General features: G+C 39.0%; 1 protein-coding gene across 1 annotated transcript; it reads left to right on the top strand.

Annotated features, from left to right (window-relative positions):
* The first annotated feature begins 97 nt into the window (after positions 1-97).
* ZDHHC13 (zDHHC palmitoyltransferase 13) lies at positions 98-18,381 on the top strand. Its single transcript, XM_080405156.1, has 17 exons — positions 98-225; positions 1,002-1,144; positions 1,547-1,669; positions 2,148-2,225; positions 3,474-3,618; positions 5,237-5,301; positions 5,853-6,015; positions 6,974-7,099; positions 7,417-7,550; positions 8,340-8,440; positions 11,143-11,267; positions 12,345-12,407; positions 12,796-12,889; positions 14,294-14,377; positions 15,740-15,897; positions 17,362-17,459; positions 18,174-18,381. Exons 1-17 carry the CDS (start codon positions 202-204, stop codon positions 18,307-18,309), a joined length of 1,860 nt encoding a protein of 619 aa, XP_080261282.1. The 5' UTR covers positions 98-201; the 3' UTR covers positions 18,310-18,381.
* Positions 18,382-18,624: the final 243 nt, after the last annotated feature.

Genomic DNA, 18,624 nt, shown 5'->3' on the forward strand with positions numbered 1-18,624 from the left:
GCCCCGCGAGGCCCAGCCGGGGGCCTCCGCGCAGCACGGCCCGAAGGGCAGCGCTGAAGAAAAAGCGGTGGGAGCCGCTGATCCGCCTGCGGGCGCTGCGGCGGCTTGTCCGGCCCGTGTGTGCGCAGGGCCCGGCCCCGCCCCGCCGCTCCCGGCCCGTAACCAGGAAGCGGGAGCGGGAAGCTGCGGCGGGCCGGGAGGATGGCGGGCGGCGGCGGGCCGGCGGTGAGCGGCGGGCAGGGGCGGCTGTCGCGGGGGGATTGGGGCTGCAGGAGGGGGTGCTGAGCGGGAAGGGGGGCGCTGAGGAATGGGGCTGCTCGGCGGAAGGGGGCGGTGAGTGGAAGGGGGGGCTGAGCGGGAGGAGGCGCGCTGAGGAAGGGGGGGCCTGAGCGGGGGGGTCGCGCTGAGTAGGGGGGGCTGAGGGAGGGAGGGCACTGAGGAGTGGGGGGGCTGAGTGCGAGGGGGGCGCTGAGGGGGGGGGCTAAGCGGGAGGGGGGGGCGCTGAGGGAGGGGTGAGGCAGCGGGGTGCTGGGTGGGTGCTGGTGCACTGGTGCAGCGGGGCTGAGGAGGGGGGTGCTGGGGGGCGGTGTGTGCGAGGGGTGCTGGGGGGCGGCCCAGGTGCCCAGGACCACCCTGCCGTGCCGGTGCTGCGGCAGCGGGGCCCAGTGAGGTGGCGGCCGGCCTGGGGCTGGGTCAGAGCCGGGGTCTCAAACCTCCCGGGGGACACAGGCTGCCGCATCCCGGTGGGCGCTGCGGGCAGGGCTGTGGTGCCGGCAACGAGCCCGGCAGGGCGCTTACAGGGGGCCTTTGGCCCCTGGCCCCCTCCGCACCCCCCGGCCATCCCCTGGCTGGGCAGCAGCTCTTCCATCAGGTGCTTGTAGCTGTGCTTCAAACGAGCACCTTTGCCTGTAGTAACACTACTGGACAAGTCTAGCCAGCGTGCCCGGTGACGCCGAGGTGGTGGTGTATGAATAATTGATGGATATTTTGTTAACCAACAGTGTAAAAACCACTGCCACGGGCCCCATCGGCCTCCCATGCATGCCTGCCACAGCGCCCATGGGGACGAGGGTCTGCCGGTGGTGCCGGGGCCGTATCCCGTTGTCGAAGACCCCAGCACCTGCGACATTGTCAAGGCTACGCAGTAAGTACATGTTCTGTGCCTGCAGAATGTTGAAACAGATGGGAGTGTCCTCAGGCGTGAGCCAGGGTGCATGTTTTTATAAAGGGAAGTTTTACAGTTCCATTTTCTGCCCCTAGTGAAGGAAGAAAAATCACATAAAGGCCCTGTTGCAAATGTTTTGATCATAAACAATAGTATCTCAACCAGGTTTGTTAGGTAGAAATTTCCACTCATCAAGGCTCCACCCAATTCATTTTGCAAGACTTCTGTTGAATGCAAGGTGGAATTTGCTCAAGTAGGAGCTGCTGGTTGATGCTTACTGGGATTTACTTGTTCTTTTGTATGTGGCTGTCTCTGACCTTAATTTGACATTAACAAATGGATGGTCAGTAAATATGGTTGGGGTTGTTTTTCTCATTTAAGGTATGGGATATTAGAGCGATGCAAAGAACTGGTCGAAGCAGGATATGACGTTCGACAACCAGACAAAGAAAATGTGACTCTTCTTCACTGGGCAGCAATAAACAACAGACAGGAGCTGGTTAAGTAAGTTCTGGAATCCTCATGAAAGTAACACGGGTGTTCTGCCACTGTTATTTATAATCACTTTGTTGCTATTACACTTCAAAACAAAGGAACATGCTGCTTGAGAAGAAAAGCAGAAAATTCAAATTTTAACCCAATTACTTTTGTGCAAATGTCACTGAAATGTAACATTACCATGGTTTCTTTATATGTGAAATCATGTAGTACATGAAATAGTTAGATTTTCCTGGTGGTTTTTTTTGTTTTGTTTAACAAAGATTAAAGCTGATTTTATAAGTGCCTTGCTAATTAATACATTTTTTTCTTACACGTTTTCTCAGAACAGCATCCTTTACTGTGAAAACTCTTGTCCATTTGCTTCTCCAGTGAATTTTTTGTAATTATGAGGTATTTACTGGTAGAACTATGTTGTTATTAGTATTATGTTTTAATGTTTTATTATGTCTATTCTTAATCTTATTGTGTTGCTGTTACACAGGTATTATATTTCCAAAGGTGCAATAGTGGATCAGCTAGGTGGAGATTTGAATTCAACTCCTCTTCACTGGGCCATTAGGTACGCTGCTTGCAACTACTAGTTGTAAATCTGTTAGTATTAACAGTTATAATAGCATTCTGTGTGGTGCAGCAGTGATCGTCTTAAACAAAATTCTGCGGTATGTTTATTTTATTGAGATAAAAGGAATTTCATGGCACGTCCATAATAATGCTGAAATCTGTTTTGTGATCCCTGACAACTTTGCAGGGCACAGCAAATGTTATGTTATGCATAACATTTATTATTTGTGTTATTTGTGTTATGCATATATCTGTGTTTTAGTCACCGGGACTCCAGTTTCCCTAGGGCTGAAACAGAACTGTTCAGACATGGCTTCCTCAGTTTTGCTTTACCAGGCGAAGGAGGCTTGGCTGCACTGGGGCACTGACGTTAGCGGTTGATGCTAATTAGGGCACAGTTTAAGTCTGAAAAATTTGGGGTCGCTGTTCCCCTCAGGTTGCAGCCTGCCTAGCTGATAGGCCTTCAGTTGTTTTAGCTTCTGCACTAGATTGCCTTGGTGTGCTCTTGTAAGGCACAATCACGTAGCAGTAGGACCAGTGTAAGGTGTCTTGTTCGGAGGCATGCAGAGAGGTCTTTGGCCTTCATCTCCCAGTGACGTTAGCTTTTCCTGTTGGGCTCCTTGTAGCTGCCACCACAAACATGCAGTGTGTCCTCCAGGGTGGTGATACCTATTGGTGCTCGCGCATGTTTCATGCCTCTTTGGATCTGCTCTATGTAATCTGCATCTGCTCTAGATTACATCTGTACAACCTGATGCAGTTTGAAATTGTACAGCTTTGGCTTCTAAGACAGGACTTGAGTAAAATGATCAAAAGAACAAGGCACTGCTCATCTGGGAAAAACATAACCTTAAGTAATTATTCTGGGATAATGTCTCTTGAGCGCAGATTCTCACACTGGAAGATCAGTGCTTTTTTCGGGGCCATCTTAGCTTTCTGCCAAACAAAGTTAGATACTTCTGAGAAAGGCTGCTCACAGGATAAAGTACTGTAGAATAACTATTGTATTCTAAATTAACAGTTTGTCTTAGGCTGATTTATTAAGGTATATATTCAATATAATTTTATAATATAAACTTTTAAAATAACGAAGTAATTTCCTGGAAAAAACCCACAGGAATCTGAAAGGACTTTTTTTTTTTTTAGGTTATCTATGACAATTATTTAGGCAATGCTTTCATTAAAATTTCCATATCTTTTTTTTTTTTTTGTCATCTCTATAGTTTCATTTCATATATCGTTACAGACAAGGTCACCTGCCTATGGTCATCTTATTGATGAAATATGGAGCAGATCCCAGCCTTATTGATGGGGAAGGATTCAGTAGCATTCATTTAGCAGTGCTGTTCCAACACATGCCCATTGTAGCTTACCTTCTGTCAAAAGGCCAGGTATGTTGTTGATGTCCCAAGTATTGTTTTCTACTTATGACCAGCTGCCTGCATGTACAATGCATTTTAGAATTAACTGGTTTGTTTTCTAGTTGATGAGCAGGTTTTTGACAACTATTTCCCTGAGCCATAAATTCACAGAAGCTTTGGTTTATTATATATATATATATGTTTATATTTGTGTTGGATTTTTTTAATACTGTCCCCTGCTTTTGTGTTCCCCACACATAGACATTGACATACAGATGAGAGTGTTTAAGAGAGTTTTTTTAAGCTATGCAAACTTATGGTACTTTATAAATTACAACTGGTTTTTATACTTGAGAACAAAAAGCAGTATATGAAGTATATAATCATGAAGGATTAACTATTTTATTAGAATTTTGTAACTAGTAATGTGTTCCATTGTTCTTCAGTTGAAGCGTGCAGAATAGATTATCAGACTAGGTCTGCTTTTTTTTATTACAAATTTCTGGTTTATTGTATCCACTTCAGGTGATATCTACTTAGCTTACACCTGAAGTAATCAGAATTCATGACAAGTGTAACAATTTGCTAATGAAAATGAGAGGAGAGTTCTTACATGTTTTAGACTGTTTCTTTGAAACACGGAGTATTAAGATTTAAAGATTCGGTGAGTTTATTTTCTTTCTTAGAGAGCTCTCTTCAGTAGACTAATTGACTTCTGGAATGTGGGTATACATGGTAAATATCACAAACTTAAGGAAGTTATTAGCACATCTGTCTTATACTAAAAAATCCAAGTGATTAAACATTTCTTTTAAGTAAATCTGTTCTAATGTAAAGATGGGTGGAGGTGGGGAAGAAGGAAACCTTTGTTGTAAAGAAGGAAGAAAATTAGATAATGCAAGTTAGATGTTTAAATAATTATATCTTGAGGTACATAATCAGTCCTTTTTTGTTGTTTTAATGAACCAGTTTTATGTACTTGGACATTCTGTTATGTACCTCTGTTTATACAAGGAAGATGGTTAGCATTGCTTTACAAGGAACATTTTATTTTTAGTATTTTTGCATGAAAGGGGAGGAGAAATATGGTTAACATGGTTCTCTTTAAAATATCCTTACTGGAGACTCAGCATAGTCTGAAACGAATGACTTGCAAGGCTCATAGAATATCTGGCGTAGGAAGAGATTCATGAGGATCATGGAGTGCAACTCCCTGCTCCTTGCAAGACTAAAACTCGGTGTTAAATGATTCGCCTTCTCTTTCTCTATATGTGGCTTTTTTTTCTCTCTTTGAAATGGGAATGAGAGGAAAAAAAGGTAAAAAAAGAACCTGTGATTAGATATCTTTCTCCATTTTTTCTAAAACCTTTCTCAGTCATATCCCAGTTCTCAATGGCATCTGTATCTGGTCCCTTGATTTCAGTGTGTCTGATGCAGAAGAAAATGGAGCAGAGGAGCCGTCATTGTTAATAAGTCCCATCAGTATGGGGAACAAAATGTTTAAATGTGTTGGCTGCTTGGCTGGTATAATTTTGTTTCTTTCCATTAGTGAAGCTCAGCCTGTTGTAGAGTTCCGAATGTGACCATCTAACTCTGTTTGCTGAAATCACTGGTAATCACTTGCTTGTTATCTTTTTCTTATACTTAGAACATCGACACGACAGACTTAAATGGCCAAACACCTTTAATGTTAGCAGCACAAAAAGTGCTTGGGTAAGTAGCGAATAACTGAAGAAAAATCTATTTTATTGTACCCAAGAAGCAGTGAGGTGATTTTTTTCTTATGAAATGTTTTGTTAAACTGACATTCCTTTCCCATTTTTGGTTGTAGTAAAATGTGCAGTATTTCTGAGGTAGCTAATTGGGTATAGCAAAGAAAGTCAAAAGAATTTCTAAAAGAAGTTTAGGTTTGTGGCTGAACTGCCTGCAGCATTATTGTGCTTTCTCAGAAATGAAAGTAAATGGAGATGGATGCAGTAAAATGCATTTTAAAAAAAGTGCGGAGATGTAGGCTTATGCACAGTGTCGAAGAAAGATACAATCTGTCTATATATCTCATAGCTGTTAAAATGGTAAGATAACATAGTCTGGAGAAAGACCCTCTGGGCAGGTCCTGAGTTGTAAACTTGGATCTGCCATTGATGAGCTTGTTGTGCAGCTGTTATTTCACAGAGGGGAGCAGTGGTTTTTATAAGGTGTTCAAATTTCATCTCCAGTATAGGTTATCTTCTGTTTGTTAACTTTTATGCTTTATTTTCATCTAGACCAGAACCCACGAGGTTTCTCTTAAAGTTTAACCCCTCCTTCAATGCTGTAGACAATGTTCAAAAGAATACTGCACTGCATTGGGCAATAACAGCAGGAAATACTGGTGCAGTGGATCTGTTGCTGGAAGCTGGTGCTAGCCTGGACATAAAAAATGTCAAGGTACAATTTATTCCATGATATTTCATTCCATGTGGCATGAACCTGTAAAATTAATGTAAAGAAAAATCTGAGTCCTCTCCGCTTTGGACATCCTTTGCAAGGGGTGGTTGACCAAGAGCTGGCATCCTTAGTCTTTCCTAAAAGGAATTAGCACCTTGCCTGTGATGTGGCTCTAAGTATGAACGTAGAGATTCTTTGCAACGTTCGTTTAGTGAACAGCCAAGCCTTGGTCACTCTGAACATAATTGTGTCTTCTGCAGAGTCTCCTTCCCTCCCTTTGTTCTTTTCTTTTTTCTTTAAGTTGGCAGTTTTCTCTTCAAAACATTGTCATGAGGAGTGATGACTTTGGCCAGATTTTAGAAACAACAGTGTCTTGGCCTCTAGTGAGACTCTTAATAAAGACTTTGAAAAGAAGTGTATGTCATCCTGTGAAAACCAGTGTCTGACGATGCCTGCTTGTACATCCAAAAGGGCTAGCCACATGTGAAAGTCTTTGTCATAATATTTGTAAAAACTGATAATGGGAAGTATAAACGTTGAAAGTATTGATTGCTATGACTATATAGATACGTTTGTGCGGTGTAGTTGTTCCAAATTTGTGTATTAAGCTGTACAGCTTTACTATCTGCTGCTTCTTTCAATTCATAGATGTGACTTAGGATATTGCTGTTTGGTTTTAAAAAGTGAATGTGAACGAGAGACCTTCCCTCTCAGTAAGCCTGTAATAGTCTAGCGGACAGTTTAGCGTTTCAGGTTATTGATGACAATCCAATAGTTAACATCTGGTTGCACGTATCAGTTTTTATAACTACGAAGCATTGGATTAAACATGTTAAAACTCAGGGTGGCGAGGGTGGGCTAAAACTCTACTTTTAGCTATATTTATTTCTTGCTTCTGTTAGGAAGGAAAGCATTTATGTGTTAGTGCACGAATAACTAACAATTTCTGTTGTTAAAGGGAGAGACACCACTTGACCTTGCTTATCAAAGTCTGAATCGCTTAATGGTTTATATGGTAAAAGAGGAAGAAGGAAGGAGAAGCAGAAGAAATAACAGGTTACTGAAAATAGTAGAGAAATATGAGGTAATTTCCTGAGTGATAACTAATGGAAATAAGGCTAACACCATTCCATGTTTAGAATAACATGCCACTTAACTATTTTCTAATGAGAGGATATTCTAAGGTTTCTGACACTGGATGCCCCAAAATAAAATAACTTCAAAGCACGTAGCAATGGTTTGGGTGGGGGTTTAGTTTTGTTCCTTCCCCGGTGTATTTCTGTGTCACCTCGTCTTACCCACCTTGAGTCTTTCATCATTTGTTACTGCATTAACTACATACTTTTGAAGCAAGTCCTGCTTTAATATTTTGTCATATTTTAACAATAATCAATTTAATAGCTCTTCTTGCTGTTGGCATCTTCCTTGACATTGCTGTGGGCCATAGGATACATCATGAACTTAAGTTCTGATTCGTGGCTTTTGAAAGGAGGTCTGCTTCTTTTCCTGCTCTTTGGGACGGCTCTGTCTGTGAGGTTTGTGGATTTTTCTCTCTGTATGTGTTTTTGATTGTTACAGACACCATGTAAGGTATTTAATGTGGTGTTGTTTTCAGAGTTTAGTTTCGCTGAGCTTAAAAGATACCTCCTGAGAAATGGTTGCAGAGCATGTGAAGAATTTAAATGTATATAGTTTTTAGAATGACCATAGAAGTTGAATGTATCTAGCTGTGCAAAATAATAGTTTTACCTCACTGAAATATTTCAAAAAATTACAGAAGTGAGCAGTCTGTTAGCTGATTTTAATGATAAAGAGTGTTATTGAAGGTTTGCATCTGGTAGACACTGAGATATCCATGCACAATGCTTAGAAATGTGCTTTATCTCAATTCTTCCTTCTGTATTTGTGACACACAACGAATTTTGAATCAGTCCCTCCCCTCCTGGTCCCTAGGCATCCCAGTGTTATCCTAAGCTGTTTCACAGGTTTGCATCTTTCTTCAGTGGTGCCTGCAACAGTCGGCATTCATTGACATGGCAATGCTACCAGTGTGCATTTCGTACTTTTCACCTGGTGCTGCGGCACTTCTGATATATAATATAATATTGGGGTCAAACAGTGCTCTTCATTTTCTGCATTGTTAAGCCCCTATGCATCTGGCTAAAGAATGCTTTTGAATGACAATTCTTGATTACTTTGAGAGACTTGAAGTGTGCTATGTGTGTGAAGTTTTTAAAATAACAAAACAGATGATTTATACTCTGTGGAGTTATATTTTAAATGTATCTTTTACAATATTTTTTTTTCTTGTAATATTCTTTCAGGCAACTTGTGGGGCTCAGGAATCTAAGGTATCTTCCCACAGCATTTCTACTAAGTTCAGTTTTTTGGATGTCTGTGACCTGTTTTTTCTGGTTCCTGCCTGATATCCTTTATATTCAAGAAATGCAATAGAACTCTTGTTACAGTTCCTAATAAATCTAAGCCTAGTCACGAAAATATTAATGAGCAGTCCCAGATAATTCCGTGTGACTGTGAATGTCTGATATTGGGCAGGGGTGAAATAACTTTGAGTTCAGTTTGAAGTTACATACGAACTAAAAATCTGTACCTTATTTTATCTTTGGCAGATATTTGTGTGCCATTCTAAACTGTTTCCTATGTTAATGGAATATCAAAATGAAGACGTCTTTATTATAAAGCTAATTGTTAGCATCTCTGTGTGACCCTCTAATCTTCGTCATTGAGACGCTCATACAGTAATGTATTTTCACATGTGTTATAACCAGATAACACATATGTTGATAATAATTTTTGAAGCATCTCTTCTTTCTAAAATGACAAGGATTTGACCGTTAGGGGTATTTGTGCTTCTGCTTTTAAAAACAACACTGCCCCCCCCCCCCCGCCCCCGCAAAAAAACCAAGGATCAAATTTCTTCATGTCCCTTCAAAACAGTCTCCGGTCTTTTTTCACAGGTTATGCCACATCCTTGGTGTACAGTGGATTAATCACTATTTTTTGTTTACTTTCTTTGAAGAGGCTTTGTACTGATGAATACAAAAATGTTTCAGTAGCTCACACTCGGTTTTCAGTGCCCTGCTCTTCTGTTACACAGGGGGTATCTATTTATTTATTGATTGAGTTTCATGAAAAGGCCTTTAGGGAGATACTTAGAACCGTAAATAATTTTGTACATATTAGCTATAATATATTGCTACACAATTTTGATTATCTGTTACTTCGTCCTTTAAGTAGCATTTTCTTTTGTACTGTTCCCAGTTAAGATGTCTTGAATCAAATTATCAGGATAAACTTTGATGAGCTGACCAAGTGTATTCCCGCTGGGGATACATGCATACACTTGTCTAAATGAAAATCATGTTATTCAGTGTTGCATTGTGAAGTTGTAAGGTTTTCTTGGTGTCATCTAAATGAAAAGAAAAAAATCCCCGCGATGGGGGTTTGCGTCAGACGCTTTGCTGAAGATAGTGAGAACAGCGATTTTTCTTGAAGGTTTAATCATAGCTTGCTGAGATGGGCAAGTGGGTAGTTTTCTATTTCACTGTCCAACCTTTGTTCTCACGGATGTGTTTTCGTTCTGGAACTGGCCACAGGATCTGAGTGTCATAAGTGTTCAGTATTTTAGTTACCTGTATTTATGTCTGTCAAACTGGTCCTCTAGACTGAATGGAAATCCAGTTGTCCTACTTCAGGACTTTTCTCAGCTCCAGAAAAGCGGTAGAAGTGCAAACAGACCAGCAGTATCCACGAGAAATGCACCATCACTTTGACTTCTGTAAGTGCACCCTGCAACTGTGTTGTAACAAACACAGCTATAAGTCTAGTAACATACAGTGCTGGTATTTTGTAATTTACCATCTTGATTTTTAATTAGACCTGTTTGCAGTGTTATTAGTTCATAAGACAAAACTACCTTGAGGCTGCAGTACTTGATTTTTAAGAGATATTCACCCTCTGTGGTTTACATAGTGACTGAGCAGTTCCTGCAGATGAGATCCAGGCTTGGGCTCCATGAGTGCTCCTTGGTGGCGTCATGGACTGCTCTTTAGCAGCCCAAGCTCTCAAGTTTGATGCTTGAATTTAATTGGTATGAAACTTGTCCCCTTCAACATGCCTCTGTTGCTGTATAGAGACAGTTAATCTTGACATGTTCTTCTCCCCCTTTCACCTGATATACACATATTTTTAGTCTGTAGTGTAAAAATTGCATTCCTAATGACTGTGTTTCCTCCCTCATGTATAATAATAATTTGTCTGCTAGAGAACTTGCAGCAAGTAACTATATATATAAAGTACCGAATTTAAGTCTACTTCTCTGGAGTTTGTGAAAGATGAATTCTGTCCGCATACTGTAATTGAAACAGACAACTGCTGGGTAAAAGCCAACAGTATGCAAGAAGAAAAATGTCCAATTAGACCAGAAATTTGTCATTTCATCGTCATGGATTTTATAGAGTATTTGTGAGGGAAGAAGAGTTCCCAGTAGCTGTCCCGTTACATTCAGAAGTGTTTAGCAGTGTGTGCTAGTTTTTTTGAATGACAAAGATAGTTCCAGGATTATTTTTGTTTATGTTTTTCTGTCTGACTCTGGTTGGTTGTTCTAGCTGAAACAAACAAGAGAGGGCAAGACTTGAGGAAACAGTCTGAAGAAGAGGCTGTTCAATGACTTGGAGGTGTGTGCAGCAGTCAGACAAACCTCTCAGCTGCTGGAGGCTTAGTAACTTTGTGTGTCTGACTGGTATGGTTTGAATAAAATAGAAGAACTTCAGAGGAAAGAAATAAATGGAATTAATTTTCTATCTGTTAAATATTCAAAGGCAAAAGTCTGCACTCTGCTAGTGAGGGTGACAGAAACCTATATTGTGATGCAAGTTGGTACAGTTGTAAAAGGCTTCTCCAGTGCTCAAACTGGACAGAATATTCAACTTCTCTGATGTGATGGCCTCTGAAGAACAGAGGGGATCTTTCTATAAAAGTGCAAGTCATTCTTCCACTTCTTGAATATTGCTTGTACAATAACAAACTAATTTTAGAATGTTTTATTTGTTTGACAAAGAGTGATGGTATGCAGGATAAGAATATATTCCTTAACCTGAATATTACATGTAACAGATAGAATATTTGAAATTACTGTCATGTTAAGCACGGTGGGTCTTCTTTACTCTTTCTATAAAACTTGGAGAACTGATCCTGGATATATTAAGACTTCAGAAAAAGAAAGAAAAGAGGTAGGTGATTTCATAAAAAAAAAAATGGAAGGGCTAACCTGGTGCAACACATACGTACTTCTGACTGATTTGTTTGTTATCATGTGCAGCTTTGTTAAACTTGAAAGCATTGAATACTCTTCATTCTTTTAAGACTTTTCTGCAATGTCATAGGCAACAGAGATTGTAGATAATTTCTCCTCCTACTGCTCGTCTCCTTATCTTCTTCATCCTGCCGTAATTTCCTCGCTTCCATCTTCTAATTGAAATGTGAGCTTTGCCCAAACATTGCACAGACCCACTGATGTTGTATGAAATAGATTTACATAGAACTTCAAAATACAAATTTTGTATGGTTTCCACTCCAATTGTCTAAGGTTAGAAAGAGATATTCACTGTGCTTTCCTACAATTCTCCGTGCTCATAAAACATACCAAAGGCTAGAAATGACTTAAATTTTGTCATGTGCTTGAAGATGTGTATAATGGTTTCACTTTTGTGCTAAAGCATCATGTAAATGACAGGCTGTTTCCTAGTTGTAGTTTAGAAAGGCGAAAAGAAATCATGGCCGATCAGTCTGTAGAGAATTTAATATTTGGTCTCCCCAACCTGTGGATAAAGGAAGGCATTTTGTTTGTGATCTCATTGCTCCCTGTGAGGTTGGATGTCTTCAGATTGTCAGGGAGAATAAACTGCAACTTTAACTGGTTGCCACAGGACTAGTAAACTTTGTCTGTCTAGTACTCGTAAAGGAACAGTAAATACAGCAGCTCTCCTCGTCTCTGAAGTCTGGCTGACTATATGAGAGGTACCTTGTATCTCAGTACCATTTCTTTTTAAAGTATATTTCATCCACATTATTTATTAATTTTGGCAACGTAGGGATACTTTTCAGAATAATCCTGCATGGGTGAAGTTGCGTTAGGCTTTGCTGTTTTGTGTTTTTCATGAAGATTTTAAAAAACAAGTACTTATTCCTAGTAGTGCCTGGCACTCAAAATGCTTATGAACTGCAGAGGGCCTAATGTAAAAATCTTCATAGATCCTCCTGAAAATGCAAAACCACCAAATGCAAGTGCAAACTGCTTTGTCTTTCAGAACATTGTAGCTCTTGCAGAAGCAGGTTGCTTGGACTTCAGAACGTTTTGCACATCGTGTCTTGTAAGTGAGGCTTGGGTATTTGTTTTCTGTTTGAACCTGGCTTTTACTCGATACTGTTGTAAATAAAATAATTCTTCCTTGTTTGTCACGCAAGTTTTACATATGTGGTTTGTTCTATATTACTTAGGTTTTGGTTCTGATTTTGTGTTATGGTGATAAGAGATGCTTTGAGATCCTTGGGCTCTAATATTAATAAAATAATAACAGTCTCTGTCTCTTTTTTTTTTTCTTTCCTAAATTGTGTGATTCTCATCTATGTTCTGTGTTATGAGGTCTGTTATATAGTAATTGTGCAAAATATGACGGTACCCATGAGATGATGTTCTAAACTTTGAGCAAAACAGATGCTTTTGCTGTGACTGTATATTTTCCCTTCATTTTCAACTAGGTAAGGAAGCCTTTGAGATCTGTGCATTGCCTTGCTTGTGATTCCTGTGTAGCCAGATACGATCAGCATTCTCCCTGGATTGGACGATGCATAGGTGAGAGTGTTTGTTTTGTCAAATTTGAAAATATCACATATTTAAAAAGTTGTAGAAATAAAATTTATCACCTTAGAGAGAGAGCACATCTGTTACAAGAATACACAGTTGATAGTGAAGGGCTTATTGATAGGTGCCAGAGGGAAATTAGTTAGATGGCAGAGAGAAAGGCCACTAAAACTATTAAAGGGGTGGAGTGCTCACCCTAAGAGTGGAGACCAACCAGGCTGGAACTTGTTCTTCTGAAGGAAGAAAGAACAGAGGATATGATTGAGGCTTTTTTTTTCTTAAAAAAGGCAATGAACGTGGTGGCTAAAGTGAATGCAGAACTGTTATTTGCCAAGCCCGTCATACTAGAACTGGGGAAGGCTTAGTGAGGGTAGCATTTGGCTTTAAAATCAGTAAAGAAAAAATGTCTTTACGTGGCCATTAGTGAAATTTTGGATTTTGCTGCAGTAAGGGATTGCAGATACAGGCAGTATCAGAAGGTTCAGAAAGGGATTAGACAAATTTCTGCACAATGTGTCCAAAAGGAGATACTAAAAGAACTAGACAAGTATGCACACTGACATTTTGATGCAGTAGCTGTGGATGAGGAGAAGGAACTCTAGAAAGTGACCAGGCTCATGTGTCCTCCTGAGCTCATGTTGCCTGTTGTTGCTATTAGAGATGGTGCAGCGGAGCAGCTGGGTCACCGAGATAACCCCCTAGGGTGTTTTTTATGTTCTTGTGTTCTTTGAGAAATTCTTTCTTCCATGCTGTCTCATTACTGGTGATGCTCAAGATAGAAAAATTAGAGCTTTACCTCTGTAACAATATATTTTTAGCATATTCTTTTGCCAGTAGTTTTTATGTCATGTTAAATACTTGGAAATGTTTTTACAGTGTTTACTATTTACAAGGTAGTGAAACATCCTTATGATTGTTTCAAAGCCTTAAGCAATACTGTTTGTAATTAAAAGAAGTGTAACTGTATATTTTCATATAAGAGTTTATCTAACAGAAGTCTGGTTTGGTTTTATGTGTATGTTGGCAATTTTGGAGCACACAAAGGTCAAGCAATTACACTGACTAGCTAAGATTTTTCAGTCATATGAAACAATTGTACTGTGTGTGAGGAGAACTATGGCTGAGTAATTCATCCTCATATAGCTAAAACAGCAGAAGGCATGCTCTGGAGAAGAGGCAAATCCTGGCTGACTTAATCAGAATTAATTCTGATCTATAAATTGGGATGGTTTACAGGAGAAAGTTGAGAAAGAGATCAGCCTTGTCAAACTCTTGAGGATAGCAGAGGTAATAATAAGTAGTTTTGATTCATTTTATTCCTTTAAACTTAAGGGGACATGCAAATGCTGCTTAATTTTAAAATGGCAATTTTTTTTCCCCTTGCTGCAAATTCAGGAATTGGGAACCATCGTTACTACATATTGTTCCTGTCTTTCCTGTCCATGACCTGTGTCTGGCAGCTTTATGGAACTCTTCTGTGTATGTATCCATAAATTAACTTCAATTTACCTTTAAGGGATGTGTGTCTATAGACTATTTTTCAGCATTTCATTTCCAGCAAGTTAATTATACCTGCACAAATGTTAACATATTTCAGCAGTGATGTTATCTTGTAATTCTGTCTTAAAGTGAAAATGCATCATATCTGAGTCTTTGGTGAGATACCTGATTACATTTATGTTGAGTAAGAACTAAGATACAGCTCTACTGGGATGGCCATTGGAAAACACAGTATTGGAAAGCATTTTTTTGAGAGAAGAAATAGGGAAACCATGTGGAGGAAGGTCAGGTTACAGGTTCTGGTCTGGATACCCTTTACTGTAATAAAAAATACATCTGTAAATACATTATTGCAAAGGCTTTATTGATCCTGATATTTTGAAATATCTATATTGAACACTTGTGGAAGTTTCTTTTTTTTTTAATGTAGTGATAACTTGGAAAAGAAGAGAACTTTGTCTCGTTAACAAGTCCAAACTGTTACTCTGAAAATCAAGAAATTTCTTGGAAGAGAGAGTAGAGCTCTCACAATGTAGTTCCTGCATATGAATTGGCATAACACTAACCGTTTAAATAAAAAGTAGAGGGAGTTAATTTCATTTTATTTTATATTACCTCACATTATGTTGAAATGAGTCAATACTCTACGTAGACTGAAGTGAACCTGCTATGGCAGTGGAGGGCACAGGACACCCATGTAAACATGAGTTGCTTTCCTGTGATTTGTGGTGGTCTTATATATGCAAAAAGCATATTATTTCCTCCATTTCCCTTGTGTGAAGGAAAACCTCTGTTGTTCCACTGACACAGAAGGAAAAAAAATTGCTGTGCTTTTAGTTTGGCTTAATATTTTTTTTATAGGTTAAGTACATATGTGGTAGGCTTTTAAGAAATGTACAAAAGTTGGACATTCTAGTTTATGTCTGTTTAATAGTAGTAAATTACTGCTTTCTTGGCTTTGTCACCATCATGTCGTCTTTTGTTGATGATGGTGTTTATGACAAATGATACCTTCTTGTCCTAAAATTACAAATAAACATGAAGCAAAATTTCAGAAGTTTTGACAATGAGAGATGATGAGTCTTCAGTATCATACAAAAACTACATACTCAGTGCCTTGAATGTTCCTTCTGTGGATTATGAATGCATAATGTAAAGATTAGGCAGCCAGAATAGCAAGCAGTCACATATCTACATGGGTGCTTTTAAGTGGGAACATGATATATTAAACATGGTGTTTCTAGATCATATTGCTGTGTAATATTCATTCCACATAAATAATCTTTGTTCAGTTCTTAAAGTGGCCTAAAAACATAATTAGAGGATTATGTATCTTGACAGATTGGTCAAACCATTGTGCAACAAGTTACCATCAAGATGGAGCATGGACATACTTCACACAGATAGTATATTGCTCTCCATGGATTTCTTACATCTTCACGATAGCCTGTTTCCATACTGTATGGGCCTCACTGTGGCTAACTGTTCAGCTTTATCAGGTATTACTTTGCTTCAGTTTATGCTCTTCGCTTAAATAGTCATCCCATTAAAACTTTTCCCTAGATGATTTGCTCCCTAAAAACTTTGTGCCTGCTTTCCTTGACTAATTAGTGTCACTTTTTAGGTGCTTTTCTTAAATCTCAGTGCAGTCCTTTTAAGTTTCACAGGTACTTGTACACTCAGCGTTCCCATATTAAAAGTAGGATCACGGTTTGCAAATCATTCCTATAACTGAATTCATGATTTACTACTCATCAAAGATTCCAAGCCTACGAAAAGATGTGGTTAATGGCAAGAAACTTACTTGACTAATAGAACTAGTATTACTGCCCTAAAAATGGCACAAAAGCTCAATAGCACAATTAGTCCTGAATTTAAAATTCTATGGCAGAGCTCAGCAGTGTGTCATTAGACCGTATAAAATCCCTTTGCCACGCTAATAAATATATGACCTGGATTTTACCCTGATGAGGACTGTCAAATTTCTTGTTTATGTTTTTCTTGGAGAGAGCTTGGCTATGCAAACGATATTGAGCAGAGCTGTCTTAAAACATCTAGGAAACAGCTTGTTTAGCAGCTTTTAGGAAAGCTGTCATTTGAATATGTGTTAAGCATACTGAGCTAAAGACGTGTTAGGAATCTTGTTTAAAAAAGTCAAAAATCCAAAACTTTAAATGTGTACTGGTAGTTTTCTGTGATGTTCAAGACACTGAGATGATGTGCTGCGGAAGAACAACCAGAGATCTAAGTGGGATATTTACAGTTAACTCCTTTGTTTTGTACACAGGCATTTGTAAATGCACCACTTTGTGATATTTAGCATGTCATTCAGTGAAGTACCCTTGCAGCCATTTATAAGGGCTTTTAAGATTTTTGTTGATTAAAAAAAAAAAAAAAAGATAATGGAAAAAGGAATAAGTAAGCAGAAATGCAGAAAAACCCCCACAAATTTAATTGTGAAACACAGTGAAAGAAGGTGTGGAATCAAGAAAATGGAAAAGTTATTTTTGAGTCTTTGACATATACTTCATCTTTTTTCTAAGGTGCTTTGTCTTCTACAGAGGATCATTTTCTACCAATTTGTGTGGTACAATATAGACGAAATCTGAGCAGATAGATGCTTAACTGCTATAGATCTTAAACTTCTGCAGATCTGTTTTTGGGGGGGTGAGGTTGGGGGTGTTTTTTATAGATTTTACTATCTGTAAAACTACAGTCTTTACAGTTATCCCAATTAAGCTCAGTGGAAGCGCTCATGTTACAGCTTGCTGGGTTCTGCTTTAGTGCAAGTGACATTTAAAAACATACTTTTCAGTTATTTATTATGGCAGTAGTTACTTATTGGCTGTACCTAACAAATCTCTGCCCCTCCCTCCTTTTTCAATAGTTTCTTTTGGTATTGCCAGAATTTTCATTTGTGATTATCACATCTTAACCGCTAGTTATGTTTTTCTTTTGGCAAGATTGCATTCTTGGGGTTGACCTCACATGAAAGAATGAACCTGGTGATACAGAGAAAATGTTCTAAGCATCCTGTTTCTCTCAGGAGAACTCCATACAAGTGAGTATTAATGAATAGTGCATTTAAGTGTGTATTTTTTCAGTACTGATTTGCTGCACTGCTTTGTAACTGAAAAAAAGTGGTAATCTCTGGATGTGCTGTAACGAGTTGCGCTAAGAGGAGGAAACGAACCTTATTTTCCTTGCTGAGAACTTCATTTGCTCTGGGACCTAAACAGGCAGCCTAACAACTACTGGGGTTTTTCCTGCATGGCTCAGTGTACAGGGAAAATATGTGCCAAAATCTGACCGTGGCATTAATCGGTAGACACCATCTTGAGGAGGAGGGGTTGTTGTCCTTTAATTTGTTCATCAGTCTGGGTCTGTTCTTTAGGTTCAACAAGAGAATTAAGGTATGAACTGGCCCCTTTCCGACTAGTCTTGCAATGTTTAGCTCAATAGACAAAATTAGTACCAAGTTTTCGCTGTTATGTTAGGAGTTTGTGTTTCCTCTTATGTGTTAACAGATGAGACCTTACTAAGTTTTAAATATTTGAGTTGAACTTAATCTGCTCTCATTGTTTAACGTAATACAGGTTGTGAAAGTTCAAGAAAGGAATAGTGCTCAATAGAGAAGTGTTCTTACGTTTCTTCTCCCAGAGCTGTCTTCATTGACAGCCTTACGTTTAAATACTGTCTCATGGTGTATGTGTGTTTTTGAAGTTTGCAGTCCTCTTTTGTTTGGTTTATTAATGGATATTTCTCTTGTTTTCAGTCTTGGATGCTTCCAGAATGTTGCAGACTTTTTTCAATGCAGTTGCTTTGGTATGTTCAAACCCAACATAGTTGACTGGACCAAGCAATACAATCTTTTTCATCTGGCAAAGGAGAAGAATGTTCATTCTGTGTGAAGTTCTACTTTATTTCTAAAACTGTTGAGCTGAAAGCTAAATAAAACTGCATATTTTGTTAATTTTTACAAATTCTTCTGAAGTTTCTTGGTTTTATTTTTAGTATTGTTTGAAACATTAAACCTGTCTTGCATAAGCTCAGCAAGTTTGTATATGGAATGATCACTATATGTGTGTATATATAGTTTGAGCTGAAACTGAAAATTTATGTGATGAGATGACACTAAGAATGTATTTTTTAAAGGTAAGTTTTGTTAGGGCAGAATTTCAAAACCACGTTGGTACCCTTTGCTTTGTTTGGCAGACGATAAAAGA

Source organism: Falco punctatus (assembly GCF_963210335.1).
Source record: "Falco punctatus genome assembly, chromosome: 10".
Taxonomy (NCBI): Eukaryota; Metazoa; Chordata; class Aves; order Falconiformes; family Falconidae; genus Falco; species Falco punctatus.

Bases quoted from the DNA above. Each gene is read 5' to 3' on its own strand.
- ZDHHC13 (XM_080405156.1), top strand. From the start codon at position 202: ATGGCGGGCGGCGGCGGGCCGGCG. The intron at 1,145-1,546 runs GTAAGTACATGT...TTCTCATTTAAG, and splicing joins GACATTGTCAAGGCTACGCA to GTATGGGATATTAGAGCGAT. The intron at 7,100-7,416 runs GTAATTTCCTGA...TCAATTTAATAG, and splicing joins AAATAGTAGAGAAATATGAG to CTCTTCTTGCTGTTGGCATC.